Genomic DNA, 17,232 nt, shown 5'->3' on the forward strand with positions numbered 1-17,232 from the left:
GAACTGAAAAGACACCTTGAAGGCGCCAAGAAACACCAGCTTGGGGATTAACTTTGCTCACTGAGACAGTGGAGTGTGTGTGTGTGTGTGTGTGTGTGTGTGTGTGTGTGTGTGTGCCTGTGCGCCTCGTGCCTTGTCATTCATTGGCTATGCCATGACTCACTGTGGTCGACACCTTCACAAGATGTTCCTGTTGTGGACGTGGGCTCTGGAGCAGCCTGCAATAGCGTGGAAGCTCCCAGCCTAGATGATGATTTCAGAGCCTTGGATAAGTACCAGCCAGACCATTGACTAGGTGTCTGTTTACGATGGGTCACTTCGGTGACCTGGAATCACAGACAGAAACCACTAGGTTTCTAAGGGTCTGAATTAATTCTTACTCATTCTCTCTCCCTCACTCTCTCTTTCTCTGCCTTTCTCTCTCATTTGAACCAAGAGGTTAGCACATATTAAAAAGAATATGATATGCTGGGTTTTAATTTCTTTCTTTTTAAATATTTATTTATTCAGAGACCCGTTGGCCTGGACTCAATGGTATGGAACCCTGGAGTTGGACTTAAACTCACAGAGATCCACCTGCCTCTGCCTCCCAAATGATGGAATTATAAGAGTCCATGGACAGTACAGATTTTGTTTGTAATTAAAACCTCAAAGAGATGAATGGGAGAGTTTCAGGGGAGCTCGTCAGATCCAGTCCCATCTGGGTCAGAGTGGTGAGGGCGTTCTGTACACAGAAGCTCTCAGTTATCCTCCCGAGTGGACAAAACCCCCACTCCCAACCCAGTCTCTAGATTGTCTGATTGTCACCTTGCCACCTTCCCCCAGTTAGAAACAGAGACCCAGAAAGACAGTAGAGGTCTTGTCCAGAATTAAGCCATATACCAGAGCGGATTTGGGCTAGGATCCAGCCTTCCAACTTCCACTAAGGGCTTTGGAGAGATGGTACCCTCGGGTAGGAGGCTTTTCCTGCTTCATCTCTTCTCCTCCCCCTGGTATGTTAGATGCCGGCTCCCGAATGCCAGAGTTACAGGTGTTGGGCACCATGCCTGGCTTTGGGGAGGCCCTCCTGATTTTCTAATCCGAGTTCTGGCTCTCACGAGCTTCACTTTGGGGGTAGGGATACCGTCAGAGTGCACACACAAGAGTGGGCCCATCATGGCCTGGAGATGCTTCACTGGAGAGAAAAACAATGCACCTTTTTATGAGGTCTGCATCTTGAGTCCACCAGTTATGTTTCTTAGGCAGCCCTACCTAAACTGACCGAATCAAGGTTAACTATTGAAGAGTCACAAGCTCTTCAACAGGTGCCCCTGTTTCCACCATCTAAGACCTTTTTCTTCAAATGAAATGCGTAGCTCGTGCTGTGGGCCTCCCTCAGCCTCAGTCAGGGGTCCTCTCCCACCGCTGGGACAGGGTCTGAGTAGGGTCTGACTTCCCTCACCTAAATCCTGATCAGTGCCGCAGTTGCCCGCAATCCCCTCCTGATCCCCGCAGGTTCCGCGGCCGCACCGCTCCTGCGTGACTTGCGACTTGCGCCCCCGTCAGGCGGGTGGGGCTCTCTGGCCAGGCTCCCCCGCACCCCCCGGGCAGCACGTGCGGGGCGGGGCTGTGGCCCGAGTCCGGAGGTGATTGGGCACGAGCCTGGTGGGCGGAGCCGGCCGCAGCTGTCAGAGCTGCCGCGGCCGCGCTTCTGACTGAACAGTAGCAGCGCCGCAGCCGGGGCTGGAGCCCGAGCGCAGAAGCCGACGGGCCGGGCCGGGATGGTGCAGCGGCGGCTCCGCGGCGCGTGCACGCACTGAGCGGGCCCGGGCTGGGCCTCGCTTCCCCCGCGCCCCCCGCGCCCCCCGCCGCCCCGGCCCCGGCCGGCATGATGTGCCTGGAATGCGCCTCGGCGGCGGCGGGCGGCGCGGAGGAGGAGGAGGCGGACGCCGAGCGGAGGCGCCGGCGCCGGGGGGCGCAGCCAGGGACTGGCAGTAGCGCTTGCTGCGGGACGCGGGGCGCGGGGGGCGGTGGAGTCGTGTCCGCCAACGAAGAGGTGCAGACGTTGTCCGGCAGCGTGAGGCGGGTCCCGTCCGGACTCCCCAGCATCCCTAGCACCCCGGGCTGCGCAGCCTCTGCCAAGGGCCCCGGTGCGCCGCAGCCCAAACCCGCCAGCCTGGGCCGAGGGCGGGGGGCAGCCGCTGCCATCCTGAGCTTGGGTAACGTGCTCAACTATCTGGACAGGTACACCGTGGCAGGTGAGCAAGTGCCCCATCCAGCCCGAGGACTAGGGCCCCTTCACCCCAGAAGCCCCAGGGAGCTTTTGATTGCCAGCCTCCTAGATCCAAGCCCTCTGGAGAGTCCCTAAGGACCCTATCTATGTTCAAGAGATGCTCTCCTGCTCCACGGGTCCAATCTAGTGCACCCCACGCTCCCCGTGCCAGGGGTTGGAGGAGTTCCCACCCCTAGAGCAGCCAGTGAGTCCTCGCCGGCCTTTGACGGCCCATCCGTTGTCCTCCGGAGTCTCCTCTGCGTCCCTCTTGCTTTCTCGCCTGTGCGCCCCCTCCCTCCGCAGCCTTACGTTCCCGGGCCTCTCCTCCTCTTCCCCTAGCTCAGGCCGTCTGTGCGTGCACCGCCCGTCTGTTCCTTCCTTCCTCGGCCGCCGCCACCCCCACCCCCGGCATGCGTGCGACCAGTGTGTGCGCCCCTTGCGGGTGTGCGCCAGGCAGTCCGAGTGTGTGCGCGCGTGGCGGCGCAGATATGTGTGTGAGAGCTTGTAAACGCGTGGCTGACAAAGGCTTGGGCCTGCGGGGAGCCGAGGGAGGGGCGGGGCGGGTCCGTGCCGCCTGGGGACCCAGGATGCGGTTTGCAGCTGGCTCTGGCTGGAGGCCTGGAGACGCCTCCTTCTGCTCCATGGCGCTTGGGGGCTGAGGCAGGACATAAGCCTGGGGGAGCGCACGGGGGGGGGGGGGGCGTCTAAAGAGATGCCTCATGCTCCTTGTGCATCTCTGGGAATCAACGCCACGTTTGGGACCGAAGTGGATACAACTGGGTTTTTATCCTGAAAGTGCTTGATGTGTGACCTTGGGCCAGTTTCAGCTTGTGTTTAGGTCTGTTTCCGTTTGTGAATTGATTGATCCTGGGCTTAGGATGGATGTGGTTCTGGGATTCTATTCTGTTGGCTTCTCTCCCTGTCTTCTCAGGGATGAAGAGGTAGGGACTTGTCCTAGAGCTGGCCCTGCTTGAGGATAATGCAGCCTTGAAAAGAATCTGACCGGGTTGGCCTCGGGGCTCCCTGTGGAGGAGACCGCTTCTGGGAACCTAACATTCTAGCCTAGAACCTAATGAGAGAAGGGGGAAAGGGAATGGGGGGAAAGAGAGGATGAATTGAGTATTTTGCATGATACTAAAGAACACTCAGGAATGATCTGGAAAAGAGAGCCCTGGCATACACCACATGTCACCTGGGTACCTGGGTGCTCTTCTTCCGGCCTCAGTCTTCTGTGTTGAATAGCTTTGTGTAAAGTGGAAGAAAAGAACTCTAACCAGGGAGCAGAAACTGCTCTTCCTCCACTCTTGCTTGTACACCCACCCACCCTTAGGTCTCTGTCCCTCCATGAGGGTGAATTTGAAGTAGAAGCCAGTGGCATCAATTTTGGGGTCAGGTTGTCCCAAGAGACTGTTCCCTTGCTCTGGTGAGCAAGAGCATGACATACCCTCAAGTGTGCCAACCTACCACGCATGCGATGTGCTGCCTGGGACTCGGGATCTTGGGTGCCACCACGTGAAGACAAGTCAGAGAACATTGGATGCCTTCACTTTGCAAAATAGGCTCTGCCCAGCTGGGGGGAACCCAGGCCTGTCCATGATGGCCCAGGGGGTGGTCAGCAAAGCAGGTGTTAGACCGGCTCAGCCAGGTCTGGACAGAGAGGTCACTTCTCTTAGGTAGGAAACACTGGTGTGGCTTTTAGTGTTGTCAAGCTTTCCAACTTAATGTCTTCTGGCCCCAGACCACCCCTTCTGAGGTTTCGAGAGGAACATGGCCAGGGGCAGAGAGGGAAGGTAGGATCAGGGAATTGGTGGTGGGGATTATCTACCTCCACCAATACTAGGGTCAGAGTGGGAGAACGAGATAGCGGATTTCTGGTGAACCGATTAGGGGGGCAGAACAGCAGGGAAGGCCTGGAAAGCTCTAGACACACACCCGCCTGAGCTGCGCATCCTCAGTGTCCTGCCTAGGGTGTGAGCCCGTGCACCACCCCCACCCCACCCCAACACAACATACATCATTTCCTCTCCGGATAAGCCTGCCTCCCTGTCTTTATGATGGCCTTCCCTCCCCCTGCCCCCGAGTTTAGTTTTTAGGAATATTTACAATCTCTATGGCGACTACTGTGGCTTTCAGGGTCTTGTGCCAGAACCTGAGTCCACCTGTTGCCTACTGGCCCTGCTGGCACTCTGCTGTGTGGGCACTTTTGATGTTTGTGCCCACTTGGCCCCTAAGAACCTCACAGTCTGACCCCAGCGACCTCATCAAAGCGTGGGGAGTCCCTGCTTTTCTTTATATCTCTCCTGCACAGTTCTGTTTTCTCATTACAACAGCCAGTTCTGCCCAGAGGATTATAATGCCGGCTAAACAGAAATGCCAAAATGTCTAGTCTTCAGACAAAAATGAAACAGGTGCAGTTAGTGTATTTTATTTGTATGTTTGCACATGTGGGTACATGTTCCTGTGGGTGCATATATGAATGTGGGTGAGTGTGGAAGCCAGAAGTCAGCCTCGGGTGTGGTTCCTCAGCAGCTGTCCCCTCTGTTTCTTGAGACAGGGTCTCCCGTTGACCTGGAGCTTGCTGCTTAGGCTAGTCTGGCTAGCTAGTGAGCTCTATGGAGTCGCCTGTCTCTTCCTCCCCAGTGCTGTGATTACAAGCACATACAGGCACAATTGCATGCTGTTGAGCGCGGTTTTCTAAAAAACTGTTTATTTTATGTGAGTGGGTGTAGAGGTCAGAGGACAACTAACAGGAATTGTCTCCTTCCACCATGCGTTCTGGGAACTGGACTCAGGTCATCGGTCTTGACAGCAAAAGCCCTTATTCTCTAGTAATCTCAGTGGCCTGAGACCTGGCTCCTTGCCCACCCACACCCCCACACCATGGCTTCTAAGGTCCTTATGCTTCAAGTCTTCATGAATCAAGCACTTTGCCAGACCAAACTATATCCCCAGACCTAACTAATAACTTTGTCCAACAGATTTTTTGGACAAAATATCCTGGGATATTTTGCATTTCTTTTCATAGTGTCTTCCAAATCATTGGATGATTTGGATTTACCGCCAGAGCCTGGGTCACACTTACAGTGGCTGGGGTCACAGAAGGAGACAGTGCAGGGGTAGAGTCTTTGCCGCCAGAGTTTGTTTCCAGCTGCATCAGTTTGCCAACTTGCTAGTTGTGTGACCTTGCAGCCATGTTCGGAGCCTCCCTCCACCTCGGGTGGTATGGAGTGAATGAGAATGTACCCACAGCACCTGGGTGGAGGTCAAGTACCTGGGAAGACTTCACAAAATGTCAGCTGTCTGCACTTTCATGAAGAGGCCCAAGCTGTGCTCCTAACCAGTATATCCTTCCTCATTCTCTCTGTGTATGACAGTCCCATTCAGGCTGTCCTTTGGGATACCTTTGTGAGAGCCCCTCCCTTTTGCACCAGGGTTGGTCTCTGTCCTGGGAACTCCAGTGGTTTCCTTCTGCCTCTGTGCTAGCATTCCCAGCGCCACCCAGGGATCCAGGTAATTATGGGCTCTCCTCCCCATGGGAACCCCCTGAGGGCAGCCAACCTAAGACTTGGGAAGGAGGGCTGGGCCCCCATTCTCTGCTCCTACAGTACTGCTTCACTAGGATAACACTGAGCCCAGCAACCTGATCTGAATTCTTCCTTCCACCTTCTTGTGTAGATATGGAAAAGAAGAACAGAGGTACCTGTGGCTTCCAGGCCAGGAAGAAAGTTTCCTTTCTGGCTCTGTGTCCTGGAACTAGACTGACCTCTACACCTCTGCTCGTCTTCCAAGGATGGTCATAGTTGGCTCCTGGAAGCAGGCCCAACCCAAAAGGGTTAGCCTGGGCTCTAACTGTGGTTGATGAGTGACTGCTTGACAACCAACATCCTTCCCCAGCTGTTTTGGAGCACCTGTGCCCTTCCCAAGACCTATTTTCTGTCCCTTTGATCCAGCCTGTGGCACTCTCCCCAACCTGGAGTTGGTCGTCATTGTAGGAGCTGGTGAGGAGAGACAGAACCTTGCCCTGGGGGAGTCATTTTCTGCCAAAGAAGCTGAGACCAGTATCCATGGCAACCACTCACTAACACAAGCCCAGAAGGAATGATGAGCACAGGGACCCCGCCAGGAACACAAGCCTGGCAGGCATGGGGCTTCCCTTGAGCCTCACGGCTGGGCCCTGAGTTGTGGTGCCAGGCTGGGGCCAGCTCTCCTACAAGTTCTTTGTTCCTCTGTCTAGTCGAGTCTGTTTAGGGCGGTTATATAGGGAAACTGAAGCCCAGGGTATCCAGCCACACTTCAGGGTCTTGTGGCTGTGTGATTGCCACTCTGGATAGAGATGGTCACCCTAAGGATGAACGCCACCTTGGGTAGCCCTGTCCTGGTAGTTCAGCAGACCATGTCTTCACTGCGGGGAATTCCCCACTAGTACTCTGGGTGTGGTGACCAGAGCACCCTTCTGGTAGCCATGCCCAGGTGAGCTTCAGAGTCCTGGAATAACAGGTGCCTCAAGGCCAGCTGTCCAGCACCATGCCCCTGCCTCCTCCTCAAGGCTCTTCCTGTTGCTCCTGCCAGCACCTCTACCATTGACCTCTCAGAGTTCAGTACCTCTCAGAGGAAGTACTCAGGGCCCCTTAGAGCCCTGACTTGGCCTCAGTGTCCTGTTGTGTAGTTGGGGCAAGAAGGTCACAGGGGCTGTGGGTAGCATTCTAGTCTGAGATGGGGACAGATGGAGCAGTTTGGAGAGCGGAGACCCTCATCCCTTCCCCAGATCTTTCAACAAGAGGAAGTGGTTTTTGTTTCTGTCTGGGCATAGGGGTCTGAAATCTCAAGGATAGACAGAGATAAGAACAAAGGAGGCAAACTGAATACTGGCCTCATCCCCAGGCTCTGAGTAGCTTCTGAACTAAATATCCTGCTTTGTTAGACTTCATCATCTTTGCTGTGTGATTCAAGGTGTCTCTTATTCCAGAATCTATATCCAATGATTTTTGTCTTTCTTGCTGTGTCACTCCAAGGGTGTTGTGGGCCTTTGGTCTCAGAAATGCTTGTCTGGTGGTCCTGGCTCTCCCTGGACCTCCCTCTCCCAGGACCATCAGTCATGGTCCCTAGGAGCTGCAGTCACTGGCCTCTTTTTCTCCGTGGATCTTGTCAGTGTCTGTCCTTGTTCCAGAAAGTCTCCCTGTTCTCTGGTTGGAGCCAGGTGTCTGACACTTTTTATTTTATTTTTAAAATTTTTAGATATAGTTATTTATGAAGTTTTTTTTTGCCTGCATGCATATCGCATGCGTGCCTCAGGCCCTGGTGGGTAAGAAGAGGGGATCAGATCTCCTGGAGTTAGAGATGCTTGTGATCATGATGTGGGCACTGGGAACTGAACCCCGGTCTTCTGCAATGCAAGGGCAACATGTGCTCTCAACCACTGAGCAATCTCTCCAGCAACCCCTCCTTCCTTTTTGAGACAGAATCTTATGCAGCCCAGGCTGGCATTAAACCTGCTTTATAGCTGAGGATAACTTTGAACTCCTAATCCTTTTGCCTCTACCTCCTAAGTGCTGGGATTATAACTATGTACCTCTTTCCGTAGTTTATGTGGTCCTAGGGATCAAACCCAGGACTTCAGCATACTAGGCAAGCACTCTGCCAACTCAGCTACATTCTCAGCCCAGCTCTGGGTTTTACTTATTTAGTTAAAAATTTTACATTTATTTATCTTGTGTGCACATGTGCCATAACATGCTTGTGGAAGTCAGAGGACAACTTGTGGGAATTCTTTCCTTCCACCATGCCAGGGCTTGAATGCAGGTTGTCAGGCTTGATGTCAGCACCTTTACCGGCTGAGCCATAGCTCGTAGTTTTAAACTGCCTTTTTCTGCTTCCATCATGGCACGCGTCTCCTTAGCAAGGTCCCTATCTCCTGACCTCAAGAAGCTGACATTTCTGTGATCCCAGCATGCATAGGAGGCTAGCACACGCTTGGGTAGCAGTTAGATGATCCAATTCTACCAACCCCAGAACTTTGGGGTGGGTGGGGCACTGGTTAACTGGACAGGTGGATCTGACCCATGTGCTTGGGCCTCTATGGCCATGGCTTGTTGGTAGATTTTGCCCTTTTATCCTGGTCAGGGTGCACAATGAGCCTCTGGGTTGGCATTTCCTGGAAGGAAATGAGAGGAAGTGGGGCAAGTCTGTCCTTGCCAGTCTTCAGCCCGGACAATGGGGATCACCTCACCCAGGTGGAGCCACTTCTGAGAGTTCAGGAGGACATTCGGGAGGGCTTTCCATTTCTCATCTGTGGATAAGGCCGGCCCTGACCCTGCAGTGAGATCCTGTGAAGCTGGTCTGCTTGAAATCCGGTTCTCTCCTGTTGGCTAGAAGGGGATGAGGAGGCAAAGCTATACTGCCCGAGCTGGGGGTTCAGAGGACACAGTCCTGCTCGCCTACCTCCCCTCTGTTCTCAACTCAGCAACAGACCTTGATCAAGTCTCTCTGCACCCAACTGTGGTCTTTGTGTCACTGTTGAGTGAGACTCCCAGGCAAGAATCAGGATTTGACTGAGTGGGCGGGGACAAGGGGGTGGCTTCTGTCAAGCATGTGAGGACAACTGGTGTGCATGTCGAGGAGGAGACTTGGGTTGACAATACTGTTATGCCTAGATCACAGAGTCCCCCCAAAACCAACTAGGAAACCGGGTCCTGTATATAAAAGCAAAGAGTCTTTATTCTTACACAAGTTTGTGAACTTGAACTCCCCATGTGTCCAACATATTGGCCTGATCAGAAAACCCCAAGATCAGTTGGGTAGGGTTTTATAATAGAAGAGGTTGGGGTGAGGGATTCGTAAGGTTCAGGACCCCTGACTGGTGGACGTTTGTCTAGGGGTGTGCTGGTGAAAAGCAATGGGTGAGTGCAAACAGGTGATCTATCTACAATGGTTAGGAATTTCTTTTGGATGGTCTGTTCCTGAATGGTGCCTGGGTGATCTCAGTTTGTGGTCTTTCTTGGAACCAGGTATTGTCTGAGGGTAAATTACTGAGACTCGGGCCGGGCCTCTATTTAGCTTGTCGTGGCTGAGTCCTACAAAACAAGCCAAGGAAAAATGCCAGAAGTTGGAAGCCAGTTCAGCCCAGCTCCTGCTTGGTCCCTGGCTGTTGTCCCATGTACCTCTGAGATATGGAGGCAGGAGTCCCCCAGGATCTGTGGATACTGGTGCAGAACACGAAGGTTGAGGGTGTTTGGGCTTGAGCCAACATAGCCCAAGCCTCTTATCTCTTCCCTGCTTCTCTGCTCCAGCCTTGGCCTCCTATCACCTCTGATGGTCATACTGCCACGCCTCTGAGGGTCAAGATAAGACTGTGGCCACCTTGTCCCTGGGCCCTAGTGATCTGGGGAGTTGCTGGGCCAGACCAGGGCTGTGTGGCTAAGCTGGAAAGGAGTGGCTATGCAGTGCCCCAAAATTGCTAAGGCTAAGTCTGGTTCCAGGAAAAGCAGCCCTAAATGACAGAGTAGAACCGCAGGCCAGTGACTGGTCCCACCCACCCTGGCAGGAGTTTGCTGAGGAGGGGCATCTTCAGGGCTGTTGGAGGTCTGTGGCAGGTCTCTCGAGAAGGAAGAGATTTTCCTGGGGCAGGGGTAGGGGGTAAGACTCAAGGCTTGAGCTCCTTACCAATATGGTCCCAGCCAAAAAAGTCACCTTAGACTCTCCGGATATTAACAACCTATCTTTGCAGAATAGTATCGGAGATGCAGGCTCCTATATGTGAGTCTAGAACATACCCAGTGAAGATGTAGTGGGATGCTAGGCCACTTTTTAAATCAGCAACCGAGGCTCTGAGAAGGGGGCAGAGGAGGTGGTCAGCTTGCTCCTGAAGGACAGGCAGGGCTTGGTCTGAGAGAGTGTGTGCCTGGGCTGGGTCCTCAGGCTGTGGCTTCCTGGCCGTAGCCACCCAGATCCAGGCTCTTGAGCCCCTGTAATTACCAGGGTAGAAGCTGCCAAGCTCTGGATGGGAAATACTCCCACAGGGAGCCAATGCCGAGGCCTCCACACAGGGACCAGGTTTCTGAGAGGGGCTGGTGGGAGGCAATGTGGAGTATCCCTTCAGATCCCCAGTACCTGCTTTTCTGGGTATCTGCCTCATTTCAGAGGAAAGAAAACCGAAAGGACAGTTGTCTGGCCTGGGCCTGCATCCTGCCCCACTAGCCAATGATCAGGGATGACCATATGATATGTCTGGAGTACCTACCGTGTGCTAGACTCTGTTCTAAGCATTCCAAGTGGATTAACATGCTCAAGCCTCCTAACAATCACGGGAAGCAAAATCAAGTCAGAAAGATGCAGACTACCTCAGAGAGGTTAAGTAGCTTGCCTGTAGCCACACAGCAGGGAAGGTAGAAAAGCTAGGATTTAAACCAGATGGTCTGGCCCTGCTTCTGAGAATTCAGCTAGGCTGATTGCTGCTTCAGGAGAGGCTAAGGCAGGTGAATGTGGCTTGGGGGACAGGTTTGAGTGCCACACTGACTGTTCTGGAAAACTAAGCAGGAAGAGTCCTCAAGGCCACTCTGTCTTGGCCTTGTATCTCAGGCTGCACAAAGCAGGGCGCCCAAGGGCACTGCAGTCTTTTTCTTTTCCTTCTTGGGGTGCAAGGATGCTTATAGAGCTGACTGGGTTTAAAGGGGTACACCATCACACCCAGCGATGTGTCCTTTTCTTACATTTGGCCTTTTGAGGACTCTGGGGTCAACAGGATGGGATTGGCTGGAGGAGACCTGGCATCCTGGATCAGGGGTTAGTCTTTTGAAGATACTGACCATGATGGGGACTCACCAGGAGCCTCTCTGGCACAGATGGAATATGAGAGGGGCCAGAGGGTGTCCAGCTCTAGGGTCCCCTGAGGGTCACAAGAGTCTCAGAGGTGGAAAGGATACTCTGGTGGCTGTGACCTTGGATCTGGACTTTCGAGGATAATGTGGATCTTAACAGGTAGCACTGGACATCTCTGGAAGGGCACAGGAGTGGTACTGGCTGTGAATGGGCAGTCATGGGACTTCTGATTTGCCTGGCCAGTGGCTTCTGGTCAGTGTGTTTATAGATTCTTGGTCCTGGGAAGTCAACCTGGAGCTTGTGTGTGCTAGGCAAGTTCTTTATCACTGAGCTACAACCTCAACACTTTTTCTTATCTTTGTTTGTTTATTTATTTATTTTTTATTTATTTTTGATACAATGCCTCTCCCTGACTGTCCTAGAACTTGATCTGTAGACCAGGCTAGCCTCAAACTCATAGAAATCCACCTGCCTCTGCTTCTTGAGTGCTGAGATGATTAAAGGTGTATACCATTGTACCTGTCTCTCTTTTTACTTTTATTTTAAGACATTGTCTGAGTTTCTGGTAAACTTTTAATCTTCCTGTCTCAGCCTCCCAAGTAAGTGGGCTTACAGGTATATACCACCAGGCCTGGTGAGGAAAGCCATATTGTTAAGCTGGCACCCTCTCCAGGAGTGACAGAAAGTCTTGGGCAAGTTTGGACAAGCCTAGTTCCTCCATTCTGTCCATTTATTCAAGAAAGAAATGGGGGTCCAAGGAAGTGAGTGGTCACAACCAGAGCTTGAGACTCTGTGTGTGTGTGTGTGCATGCATGTGAGGATGTGCATGTGTGTGCATGCACATGAGGATGTGCATGCCAAGTCAGGTCAGGTCACAGAAGTCCTGAATGCTGGACACTGAGGCTTCCTTCAGGCAGCGAAGGAGAACTACAGAAGGCTCCGGGCAGCTATGGACAGTGACATCCTCAGAGCTGGACCCGGTGCCTGGCGAGTACTCTTCACCTTGCTCTTGTCTGTTGTAGTATCACTGAGCCAGAGACTGAGTCAGCAGGTCTCAAGGAAGTTGTGGGTGATTCTGAGGCATGGCCAGAGTTAACACTCCCCAGGCTGCAGGAGTAGCCTCTCCAGTTCAGAGATAGCCTTGAAGGTTCTGGAGCCTCATTCCTGGAACCTGGGCAGTGATTACTGATTGCTCGTGAGGTCTGGCTGCAGGAGCAGTGAACAGGGGCAAGTAAGGGCTAGAAGCAGGGAAGCTGCTGACGAAGGCTGGGCGGTGAAGAGTGGAGGACACTGGAGATTGTTCATGGGACTAAGGGTGGCAAGGAGTACAGGTGACTCCTACAGTAGCCAGGGTGTTAGCTGACAGCCGTGGAAAGAGAGGCTGGGAAGTTAAAGCATGAGAGGAGAGTCTGAGGTAAACCCCTGGGGGTTGTTCATCCTAAGTGAGGACACAATTTGGAGGACAGAACTCTATTTTTGTCTTGTTTTGTTGGGAGGGTCTCATGTAGCCCAGGCTGGCCTTGAATTTGCTGTATAGCCAAGGATATCTTGAGCTCCTGATCCTCCTGTCTCTTTACCTCTTGAGTGATGGGATTCAAGGCATCATGCAGCACCCCACTTAGTGTGTGAGGTGTTGGGAAGCAGATTCCGGTCATTGTGTGTGCCAGGCAGGCAGTCTAGCAACTGAGTCACATTCCCAAGCCCAAAAGCTGCTGCTGTGAAGGGGTGGGGTGCTGTCCAAGGGGACAGGTTATGGTGCACCCACAACCAGGACACATAAAACATGGAGTGCCAGACAGAGTCAGATGCCAGGAAGAGGCTGAAAGCTGAGGTACCAGATAGAGGCTGACAGATCCAGGATCCTATAAGGAGAAGAGAGCCTCCCCCAGAGTTTGTGAGGGGTGTGATATCTGTGAATGGATTTGAGAATTCAGGGGTGCTGCTATTCCAGAGTATGTATCCCCTGGGGATGTGACCCTTGTGGTTGTGGGTTGGGTGACCTCCTGGAGAGGCTGGCCTCTGGCTAGAATAAGTGGGGACCACACTGGGGTCGAATCCCCACCTTGTCCGCTCCCTGGCTGGAACTGGTTTACCAGGGGGCCGACCAGACTTGGCCTGAGCTGTGGGAAGCTGCTCCTGGGCGTGAGGCCCATCCTGTGACCCAGCGAACCTCAGCCTCCAGGAAAGAGTAAATGTAAGACTGTGGTAAAAAAAAAAAAAAAAAAAAAAAAAAAAAAGTGGGGGGTGGGGAGGATGTATGTGCCTGCTCCGGGATGGAGCCTGGAGGAAAATGTGAGCCAGCTGTGAGCTGCTGTGACACAAGCTTCCCATGCCAGTGGCTCTTAGGGTCCTGCTCTCCCGCCACCCTGCCTCTCTCCAGGCTGGAAAGAGAGAGAATGACCTAGAAAGGCTCAGAGGGGCCTGACCTCTTTAGATGCAGTTCCTGCTCTGCGAGGTTACTCTGGCCTTACACCCATAGCTTTAGGGCAAGTGGCAGAAGGGATCCCAAAGTTCCTGTGCCCTGGCTTCTAAATTTCCCTAAAGTCCCTAGCGACCTTGGATTCCTGTCTGTGTGTAGAGAAATGGAGAAGTCGGGGAAAGCTTCCTGGAGGCAGAGGCAAATAACAGGCTAGAAAACCACTGGATGGGGAGCGACTAGCGGGAAAGTTGTACAGGTTTTGATACAACTTCCTTTCCTGGAAGTGGGCTCTCTTAACTTTAGACCCAGGCCCTTCCTTTGGTGGTGGGCAGACAGCCACTGACTCAGGACAGGGTGGGGGGATAGGGAGATGGGGCGGGTACCAGTTCATTCTCCCACTCCCTGCTGATGCCCATCCTTTATCTACCCAGCACTGAGGTTATGACTGTCCTTGTTATAAGCTCCGGAGCCGACTCCCCACGGTCTGTGCCCTACCCGTGGTTACCCATCAATCTACATTCACCCAATCCGTACTGTCCCTGGGAACCAGCTCTGTGCTGGGCCCTGAGCTAGGGGATAGAATGAAGCAGCAAGAGGCAGGGCAGAGGGCAGCAAGAGAGACTCTTTACTTTTCACCAAAATCATTGGAATTTTCAAAAGGATTAGCATATTTGGCATGCTGAAAAATTGCCTGCTGGTCATGTCCCCAGGGAGCCTCAGTGTAGAGGCTGGTCACTGGACACAAGGTTGGAAAGCTGAGACAGAAGAGGGAGGAGTTGAGGACTGAGTTGATTACCACTGGCCAAGGGTTCAATGAATAAGACTATATAGCAAGGCCTCCACAAAAATCCCAAGGAGAGCAGGCTTCTGGGAGGTTCCTATAGGTGTTCCTGTAGGTAGATGCTTTAGAAAATGAGGAGCCCCATGCCCCTCCCCATGTGTCTCAACACAGACTTTGTTCTATGTGTACCCTGAAATCTTTGTTATAGGCGTGTGTGTGTGTGTGTGTGTGTGTGTGTGTGTGTGTGTGTGTTCTCCTGAGTTCTGTGAGCTGTGCTTGCAAATGAATTGAACTCGAAGGGATTGTGGGAACCCCACAGGACAGCTTGGGGCTTCTGATGGGCACCTGCAATGGCGAGCAGCCTTGGGACTAAGTCTTCCCCCTGGGTCATCTGACGCCTCCTTTGGTGGGTGCTGTTGGAACTGAAGTGACCGTTTCCCTGTTTGTGTCTGCTGCAGCCGCCATGGCTTGTGTGTTGTATGGGACCCCCTCCACACACACACTGCCTTGACCTGTACTCACAAAAGCTGTCTGTTATGGGAGGCACTGACAGAAACAAAGCTTGTTTTTTCCCTTCAGTATTTCAAGACCTGGTTTCAAAGCCCATGTCCAGAGCCTGAGGGGCTATGCGGCAGTGGCTTCCTTCCCCTTAGCTTTGGCTTATTCATGTGCAGAATGGTGGTGGCAACTCGAACACCAGGCGAGTGACCGGATTAGATTTGCCATGAGAACCTCCCAATACCAGAATTTACTAGGAAGCAATTACTAATGACATTAACTCCCAGTCACAGTGGAGCCTTCAACCCTGTGTGTCTTCTCTATTGAACTAACTCATCCTGACTCTTCCTTGGGATTGATGCTAATACCAGGGTGGACCAGGAAATACTGGGCACTGGCTGAATGAGGGTGGCAGAAGCGGGAGAAATAAGGGAATACTGCTTAGAAGAGAAGGCGTGGAAACCAATCTTGAAGGAGTGGCAGGGATCAGTGTAACGAGCCAAGGGCCAGGCTGGAGAAGAGGCATTTGGAGTGTGGAAGCAGGCATTGGGTAGTTTGAGAGGTGAGGCTCTCATCCAAGAAGTGGGACAAGAGGGCAGGGTTGGCAGAACTGTGAACCTGTTGTCTGTGACCCGAGGAAGGGCTTGTACACTGTGGAGCCAGTGTACACAGGCGACAGTGACCGAGAGAAAGGCCTGACTTAGGACAGGGAATAGGCTGGGGCCTGGGAGGTGAGTGTGGACAATTCCCCAAAGCTGAGTCCATTAGTGTTGCCTCTTGGCCTCTGAGGCTGGTCAGGGCACCACTGGTCCCACATAGTGACTTTGTCCATCTACAGACCTAGCTCCTACTATCCAGCTTTGTGGCAAGGGCATTGCCCCATTAGACCTTGGTTATTAAGTCATTAGCTGAGCCTCACACTGCCTCTTCATTAGCGTAATTATGGAGAATCCTACTCAGCGAATTAGTGGAAGAAGCTTTCTCCCAACTCTCAGGCTGCCAGTCACCAGCCAGGCCTGGCCCTACAGCCCGGAAGATCCCTTAGCTTCCCAAAAGGGTCTAAAGAGGGACAGTGACATTTGGTGCCCCCACCCCATCTGTCAGAATAAACCCAGACACAGTGGTCAGCAATCTCTGGCTCCTTCTTCCATGTTGGTCACTTTGAGCCTATGGCTCAGTCTCCTGTCCCTCAGTTTCTTCACCTGTCCAGTGGGATAACAGTGCGGTCTCACAGGGCTACATGGGGAGTAAACAGACAAGGGATTTCACATCCAACACACAAACCGCTAGCCACCAGTCATGCTGTTATTTTCAAAGAAAGCTCCAGGATCCGCAAGAGCCTCTGCTCCCAGTGCAGGCAGCTCTTGAAGGCAGAGAGTCATCTCTTCCTGTCCGTAACTCCTTCTCTGTGGTATAGGACTGCGGTTGGTGGTCCTTCTGTCCACAGAGATAAGCCTGGTGGGGCCTGGGGCTAGGCTGCTGGGGTACTAACTCTGGAGACTTGAGTAAGAGCTACGGAAGCCATCTGGGGTCTGCAGCCCCAACACAGCTATGGCTATGTCTGTCAGCAGTGGATGATTTGTAGGTTTCCTTTAGCCTCTGTTGATAGAGCCCCAGTGGAGAGCAAAGGTGGTAGACTGGGGAACAATCATGGCCTCTAGGACCTGTTTCTCTGAGGCTTGCTTCCTATGTCTGGGAAATGGAGTCCTGGTCACGAGGGCAGCTGGCATATGTGGTATGTGTGTGCATGTGAGAGAGAGAGAGAGGAGAGAGAGAGAGAGAGAGAACACGTGCGCACACACAAACACACATACATGTGCAAGCACATATGCTTACATACAGGGGCATGAGAGCCTGTGTGAATGTTGCCTTAAGTCACTTTGTCCTTGTTCCCAGCTACTAACTGTCTCCACAACTGGCTGTGGCTGCACTTGCTCCTTATCTGGAGGCTTTGTGAATGGCAGAGAAAAGGACTCAGCCCTATGGTTCAGGTCCTGCTCTCTCACCCAGGGTGGAGCACAGGCAAGACAGAGGTCAGCCTTATCGAGTGACCACAGAAGAGTCTTGCTTTTCCTCATACTTAAGGCTTCTGCTATGGCTGATGAGTGACTATCATGCCCAGACTGAGCATGGGAGGTCCTCAGTGGGGATGGGAGAGGAGCCTGTCACCCCAAGATTCCCAGTGGCCTGAATAGGTCACAGCAGGACAGGGATGTGAGAGGTGGGCCAGGCTGCTCTGAGACTGGGGCAGCTAATAGGAATGCCCTTGGTTTGACTTTGCAATAATCACCCTCTATCTCCCTCCAGGTGTTCTTCTGGACATCCAGCAGCACTTTGGGGTCAAGGACCGGGGTGCCGGCTTGCTGCAGTCAGGTGAGGCCTATTCCTCGCCCAGGGGTAGCAGCTCTGCTCAGCCTTCATTCTGTTGGTCTCTTCTGTCCTCAAATCAGAATGAGGGTGGGCATTGCA

General features: G+C 52.9%; 1 protein-coding gene across 3 annotated transcripts in view; it reads left to right on the forward strand.

The window, feature by feature from the left end:
- Nucleotides 1-1,722: 1,722 nt before the first annotated feature.
- Spns2 (SPNS lysolipid transporter 2, sphingosine-1-phosphate) overlaps nucleotides 1,723-17,232 on the forward strand; it is a 37,892-nt gene continuing 22,382 nt past the window's right edge. Inside the window, exons 1-2 of one of the 3 annotated variants that reach the window (XM_087910346.1) lie at nucleotides 1,723-2,237; nucleotides 17,071-17,136. In XM_087910346.1, coding sequence (XP_087766472.1) covers nucleotides 1,868-2,237; nucleotides 17,071-17,136 — 436 coding nt within the window. In that variant the 5' untranslated portion in view covers nucleotides 1,723-1,867. The remainder of the gene's footprint in view (nucleotides 2,238-17,070; nucleotides 17,137-17,232) is intronic. The other 2 variants (XM_087910347.1, XM_087910348.1) reach the window with 2 other exon arrangements.

This window comes from Myodes glareolus, chromosome 9, assembly GCF_982192425.1.
Source record: "Myodes glareolus chromosome 9, mMyoGla1.1, whole genome shotgun sequence".
NCBI classification, from domain to species: Eukaryota; Metazoa; Chordata; class Mammalia; order Rodentia; family Cricetidae; genus Myodes; species Myodes glareolus.